Source organism: Littorina saxatilis, linkage group LG1, assembly GCF_037325665.1.
Source record: "Littorina saxatilis isolate snail1 linkage group LG1, US_GU_Lsax_2.0, whole genome shotgun sequence".
In the NCBI taxonomy this organism is placed as follows: Eukaryota; Metazoa; Mollusca; class Gastropoda; order Littorinimorpha; family Littorinidae; genus Littorina; species Littorina saxatilis.
The window spans coordinates 67,748,541-67,755,792 of NC_090245.1; the positions used below are offsets into that span (position 1 = coordinate 67,748,541).

The window sequence follows — 7,252 nt, forward strand, 5'->3', positions numbered from 1 at the left end:
TCGAGCCTAATTCTGGAATTTTCTAGACTTCTACACCGAAGAATCGTTGAAAATGTCTTAAAACCAAAACCTAACTGTTGCTGTTGTTCCTGCTGCTGTTTTTCAATTGCTGCTGTGGTGATGGTGCTGCTGTTCAAGTGTTTTGCTTTTGCTGATTTTGTGCGTGTAGTTGATGCTGATGCTGTTCTTGTAATTGTTGTTATTGCTTCTGTTAGTGGTTTTGATGTTGTTGTTGTTGCTGTTGTTGATGATGCTATTTTTGTTGTTGTTTTTGTAGCTCAGGTACTTGCTGCTAGTCTTCTAGCTGTTCTTTTTCTTGGTGCTGTTGTCGTTGTTGTTGTTGTTGTTGTTGTTCTTGTTCTTGTTCTTGGTGTTGTTTTTGACGTAGTTGCTGTTGTTGTTGTTCTTCTTCTTCTTGTTGTTGTTGAGGTTGTTTTTGTTGAGGTTGTTGCTGTTGCTTCTGCTGGTGTTCTTTCTCTTGGTGCAGTTGTGGTTTTGCTGCTCTGCTGTTCCAGTTGTGTTGTTGTTGCTAACTTTGTGATTTTGTTGATGCTGATGCTATTTAAGTGATTGTTATTATTGCTGTTGCTATTGATGCTGATGTTGGTGTTGTTGCAGTTTGGAGAAACACTGGAGCAGATCCTGGAGCAGACACTGGAGGAGACACTGGAGGAGACACTGGAGGAGATACATAGGAAGAGACAAATTGGAGGAGACACACCGTCCGTCCGTCCGTCCGCCCGCGCGTCCGTGTGGCTAGCCTTCCGTCCGCGCGTCCGTCCCCGCGTCCGTCCGCGCGTCCGCCCAGGAGACACGCTGGAGCAACCATTGGAGCAGACATTGGAACAGACACGGGAGGAGACGTTGGAGCAGACACTGCAGGGGACACTGCTCGTTTTTACAGATACACTAACAATCTCTGTTTCTCTGTCCCTCACAATATTGCTTCTGCTGCTGTTGTTGCTGATGCTGTTGTTGTTGTTGTTGTTGTTGTTGTTGTTGTTGTTGTTGTTGTTGTTGTTGTTGTTGGCGTTGTTGTTGATGTTGATGTTGATGTTGTTTTTGTTGTTAGTGTTGGTGTTGTTTTTTGTTGAGGTTGTTGCTGTTGCTTCTGCAGGTGTTCTTTCTCTTGGTGCGGTTGTGGTTTTGCTGCTGCTGCTCTGCATTTGCAGTGGTGTTGTTGTTGCTAACTTTGTGATTGTTGTTGATGCTGATGCTATTTTGGTGATTGTTATTGTTGCTGTTGCTATTGATGCTGATGTTGGTGTTGTTGCAGTTTGGAGAAACACTGGAGCAGACCTTGGAGGAGACACTGGAGGAGACACTGGAGGAGATACATTGGAGGAGACAAATTGGAGGAGACACACCGTCCGTCCGTCCGTCCGCCCGCTCGTCCGTGAGGCTAGCTATCCGTCCGCGCGTCCGTCCCCGCGTCCGTCCGCGCGTCCGCCCAGGAGACACGCTGGAGCAGACATTGGAGCAGACATTGGAACAGACACGGGAGGAGACGTTGGAGCAGACACTGCAGGGGACACTGCTCGTTTTTACAGATACACTAACAATCTCTGTTTCTCTGTCCCTCACAGACACTGGAGCAGACATCGATGCAGACACTGGAGCAGACATTGGAGGAGACTCTGGAGCAGACATTGGAGCAGACATTGGAGGAGACTCTGGAGCAGACAATGGAACAGACACTGGAGGAGACTCTGGGGCAGACATTGGAGCAGACATTGGAACAGACACGGGAGGAGACGTTGGAGCAGACACTGCAGGGGACACTGCTCGTTTTCACAGATACACTAACAATCTCTCTTTCTCTGTCCCTCACAGACACTGGAACAGACATCGATGCAGACATTGGAGCAGACATTGGAGGAGACTCTGGAGCAGACATTGGAACAGACACTGTAGGAGACACTGGAGCAGACAATGCAGGAGACATTGGAGCAGACGCTGGAGGAGACATTGGCGCCGACACTAAAGCTAGCACACTGGAGGAGTTGTAAGTTTTTGCAGTTTCTGTTATCTTAATAGTTGTTCTTGTTGTCAATGTTAATGATAATGTTAATGTTAATGTTAATGTTGTTGTTGTGGTTGTTGTTGTTGTTGTTCTTAATGTTAATATTGCTTCTGCTGCTGTTGTTGCTGATGCTGTTATTGTAGTTGTTGTTGTTGTTGTTGGCGTTGTTGTTGATGTTGTTGTTGATGTCGATGTTGTTTTTGTTGTTGGTGTTGGTGTTGTTTTTGTTGAGGTTGTTGCTGTTGCTTCTGCAGGTGTTCTTTCTCTTGGTGCGGTTGTGGTTTTGCTGCTGCTGCTCTGCATTTGCAGTGGTGTTGTTGTTGCTAACTTTGTGATTGTTGTTGATGCTGATGCTATTTTGGTGATTGTTATTGTTGCTGTTGCTATTGATGCTGATGTTGGTGTTGTTGCAGTTTGGAGAAACACTGGAGCAGACCTTGGAGGAGACACTGGAGGAGACACTGGAGGAGATACATTGGAGGAGACAAATTGGAGGAGACACACCGTCCGTCCGTCCGCCCGCTCGTCCGTGAGGCTAGCCATCCGTCCGCGCGTCCGTCCCCGCGTCCGTCCGCGCGTCCGCCCAGGAGACACGCTGGGGCAGACATTGGAGCAGACATTGGAACAGACACGGGAGGAGACGTTGGAGCAGACACTGCAGGGGACACTGCTCGTTTTTACAGATACACTAACAATCTCTCTTTCTCTGTCCCTCACAGACACTGGAGCAGACATCGATGCAGACACTGGAGCAGACATTGGAGGAGACTCTGGAGCAGACATTGGAGCAGACATTGGAGGAGACTCTGGAGCAGACAATGGAACAGACACTGGAGGAGACTCTGGGGCAGACATTGGAGCAGACATTGGAACAGACACGGGAGGAGACGTTGGAGCAGACACTGCAGGGGACACTGCTCGTTTTCACAGATACACTAACAATCTCTCTTTCTCTGTCCCTCACAGACACTGGAGCAGACATCGATGCAGACATTGGAGCAGACATTGGAGGAGACTCTGGAGCAGACATTGGAACAGACACTGTAGCAGACATTGGAGCAGACAATGCAGGTGACATTGGAGCAGACGCTGGAGGAGACATTGGCGCCGACACTAAAGCTAGCACACTGGAGGAGTTGTAAGTTTTTGCAGTTTTTGTTATCTTAATAGTTGTTGTTGTTGTTGTTGTTGTTGTTGTTGTTGTTGTTGTTGTTGTTGTTGTTGTTAATGTTAATATTGCTTCTGCTGCTGCTGTTATTTTTGTTGTTGTTGTTGTTGTTGTTGTTGGCGTTTTTGTTGATGTTGATGTTGTTTTTGTTGTTGGTGTTGGTGTTGTTTTTGTTGAGGTTGTAAGTTTTTGCAGTTTCTGTTCTTGTTCTTGTTGTCAATGTTATGCTAATGTAAATGTTGTTGTTGTTAATATTGCTGTTATTGTAGTTGCTGCTGTTGTTGCTGTTGCTGTTATTGTAGTTGTTAATGTTGTTGTATTTGTTGTTGTTGTTGGCGTTGTTGTTGATGTTGATGTTAATGTTGATGTTGATGTTGTTTTTGTTGTTGGTGTTGGTGTTGTTTTTGTTGAGGTTGTTGCTGTTGCTTCTGCAGGTGTTCTTTCTCTTGGTGCGGTTGTGGTTTTGCTGCTGCTGCTCTGCATTTGCAGTGGTGTTGTTGTTGCTAACTTTGTGATTGTTGTTGATGCTGATGCTATTTTGGTGATTGTTATTGTTGCTGTTGCTATTGATGCTGATGTTGGTGTTGTTGCAGTTTGGAGAAACACTGGAGCAGACCTTGGAGGAGACACTGGAGGAGACACTGGAGGAGATACATTGGAGGAGACAAATTGGAGGAGACACACCGTCCGTTCGTCCGCCCGCTCGTCCGTGAGGCTAGCCATCCGTCCGCGCGTCCGTCCCCGCGTCCGTCCGCGCGTCCGCCCAGGAGACACGCTGGAGCAGACATTGGAGCAGACATTGGAACAGACACGGGAGGAGACGTTGGAGCAGACACTGCAGGGGACACTGCTCGTTTTTACAGATACACTAACAATCTCTCTTTCTCTGTCCCTCACAGACACTGGAGCAGACATCGATGCAGACACTGGAGCAGACATTGGAGGAGACTCTGGAGCAGACATTGGAGCAGACATTGGAGGAGACTCTGGAGCAGACAATGGAACAGACACTGGAGGAGACTCTGGGGCAGACATTGGAGCAGACATTGGAACAGACACGGGAGGAGACGTTGGAGCAGACACTGCAGGGGACACTGCTCGTTTTCACAGATACACTAACAATCTCTCTTTCTCTGTCCCTCACAGACACTGGAGCAGACATCGATGCAGACATTGGAGCAGACATTGGAACAGACACTGTAGGAGACATTGGAGCAGACAATGCAGGAGACATTGGAGCAGACGCTGGAGGAGACATTGGCGCCGACACTAAAGCTAGCACACTGGAGGAGTTGTAAGTTTTTGCAGTTTCTGTTATCTTAATAGTTGTTCTTGTTGTCAATGTTAATGATAATGTTGTTGTTGTTGTTGTTAATGTTAATATTGCTTCTGCTGTTATTGTAGTTGTTGTTGTGGTTGGCGTTTTTGTTGATGTTGATGTTGTTTTTGTTGTTGGTGTTGTTTTTGGCTCACGAAGTGTAGCCTATGCGATCGTAACTTTGTCTGTCTGTGCGTTTGTGCGTGTGTGTGTGCGTGTGTGTGTGTGTGTGTGTGTGTTTGTGCGTGTGTATGTCTGTGGTAGAAACTTTAACATTTCCGAGTCTATGTGTGAGTGGTTATCCAAGACTATGGATAAAGCTCGCATAAGATTACGTCACGGTCAAAAGTGTTTGACGTCAATTAATGCATCATGACGGCATGCCTCCCTGTAGTCTTTCTCTCTCGCGTGGTGTGTGTGGTCTCGGTCATTGTTATTTTGAGCGGGCCGAGACTATTTGGCAGTCGTGTCCCTGTAAGTAGGCTACATGCAGACAGACAGATCTAGATCTAGTGTCTCTCTTTCTTGCACAGTGTCACCTAAGCTTACTGTGTGTGTGGGTGTGTATGTGTGACGGAGTGATTGAGTTTGTGTTACTGTTTGTCTATTTCTTACGTGAGCCTTGAAGGCTTCGCCTCTTGTTGTTAAGGTTGTAAGTTTTTGCAGTTTCTGTTCTTGTTCTTGTTGTCAATGTTAATGCTAATGTTAATGTTGTTGTTGTTAATATTGCTGTTATTGTAGTTGCTGCTGTTGTTGCTGTTGCTGTTATTGTAGTTGTTAATGTTGTTGTATTTGTTGTTGTTGTTTGCGTTGTTGTTGATGTTAATGCTGATGTTGATGTTGTTTTTGTTGTTGGTGTTGGTGTTGTTTTTGTTGAGGTTGTTGCTGTTGCTTCTGCAGGTGTTCTTTCTCTTGGTGCGGTTGTGGTTTTGCTGCTGCTGCTCTGCTATTGATGCTGATGTTGGTGTTGTTGCAGTTTGGAGAAACACTGGAGCAGACCTTGGAGGAGACACTGGAGGAGACACTGGAGGAGATACATTGGAGGAGACAAATTGGAGGAGACACACCGTCCGTCCGTCCGCCCGCTCGTCCGTGAGGCTAGCCATCCGTCCGCGCGTCCGTCCCCGCGTCCGTCCGCGCGTCCGCCCAGGAGACACGCTGGGGCAGACATTGGAGCAGACATTGGAACAGACACGGGAGGAGACGTTGGAGCAGACACTGCAGGGGACACTGCTCGTTTTTACAGATACACTAACAATCTCTCTTTCTCTGTCCCTCACAGACACTGGAGCAGACATCGATGCAGACACTGGAGCAGACATTGGAGGAGACTCTGGAGCAGACATTGGAGCAGACATTGGAGGAGACTCTGGAGCAGACAATGGAACAGACACTGGAGGAGACTCTGGGGCAGACATTGGAGCAGACATTGGAACAGACACGGGAGGAGACGTTGGAGCAGACACTGCAGGGGACACTGCTCGTTTTCACAGATACACTAACAATCTCTCTTTCTCTGTCCCTCACAGACACTGGAGCAGACATCGATGCAGACATTGGAGCAGACATTGGAGGAGACTCTGGAGCAGACATTGGAACAGACACTGTAGCAGACATTGGAGCAGACAATGCAGGTGACATTGGAGCAGACGCTGGAGGAGACATTGGCGCCGACACTAAAGCTAGCACACTGGAGGAGTTGTAAGTTTTTGCAGTTTTTGTTATCTTAATAGTTGTTGTTGTTGTTGTTGTTGTTGTTGTTGTTGTTGTTGTTGTTGTTGTTGTTAATATTGCTTCTGCTGCTGCTGTTATTTTTGTTGTTGTTGTTGTTGTTGTTGTTGGCGTTTTTGTTGATGTTGATGTTGTTTTTGTTGTTGGTGTTGGTGTTGTTTTTGTTGAGGTTGTAAGTTTTTGCAGTTTCTGTTCTTGTTCTTGTTGTCAATGTTATGCTAATGTAAATGTTGTTGTTGTTAATATTGCTGTTATTGTAGTTGCTGCTGTTGTTGCTGTTGCTGTTATTGTAGTTGTTAATGTTGTTGTATTTGTTGTTGTTGTTGGCGTTGTTGTTGATGTTGATGTTAATGTTGATGTTGATGTTGTTTTTGTTGTTGGTGTTGGTGTTGTTTTTGTTGAGGTTGTTGCTGTTGCTTCTGCAGGTGTTCTTTCTCTTGGTGCGGTTGTGGTTTTGCTGCTGCTGCTCTGCATTTGCAGTGGTGTTGTTGTTGCTAACTTTGTGATTGTTGTTGATGCTGATGCTATTTTGGTGATTGTTATTGTTGCTGTTGCTATTGATGCTGATGTTGGTGTTGTTGCAGTTTGGAGAAACACTGGAGCAGACCTTGGAGGAGACACTGGAGGAGACACTGGAGGAGATACATTGGAGGAGACAAATTGGAGGAGACACACCGTCCGTTCGTCCGCCCGCTCGTCCGTGAGGCTAGCCATCCGTCCGCGCGTCCGTCCCCGCGTCCGTCCGCGCGTCCGCCCAGGAGACACGCTGGAGCAGACATTGGAGCAGACATTGGAACAGACACGGGAGGAGACGTTGGAGCAGACACTGCAGGGGACACTGCTCGTTTTTACAGATACACTAACAATCTCTCTTTCTCTGTCCCTCACAGACACTGGAGCAGACATCGATGCAGACACTGGAGCAGACATTGGAGGAGACTCTGGAGCAGACATTGGAGCAGACATTGGAGGAGACTCTGGAGCAGACAATGGAACAGACACTGGAGGAGAC

At 47.0% G+C, this 7,252-nt stretch overlaps 1 protein-coding gene across 1 annotated transcript in view; it reads left to right on the forward strand.

The window, feature by feature from the left end:
• LOC138983838 (uncharacterized) overlaps positions 1 to 6,944 on the forward strand; it is a 9,582-nt gene extending 2,638 nt beyond the window's left edge. The window contains exons 2-7 of the mRNA XM_070357201.1: positions 619 to 726; positions 1,277 to 1,396; positions 2,437 to 2,532; positions 3,785 to 3,900; positions 5,410 to 5,581; positions 6,825 to 6,944. Coding sequence (XP_070213302.1) covers positions 619 to 726; positions 1,277 to 1,396; positions 2,437 to 2,532; positions 3,785 to 3,900; positions 5,410 to 5,581; positions 6,825 to 6,944 — 732 coding nt within the window. The remainder of the gene's footprint in view (positions 1 to 618; positions 727 to 1,276; positions 1,397 to 2,436; positions 2,533 to 3,784; positions 3,901 to 5,409; positions 5,582 to 6,824) is intronic.
• Positions 6,945 to 7,252: the final 308 nt, after the last annotated feature.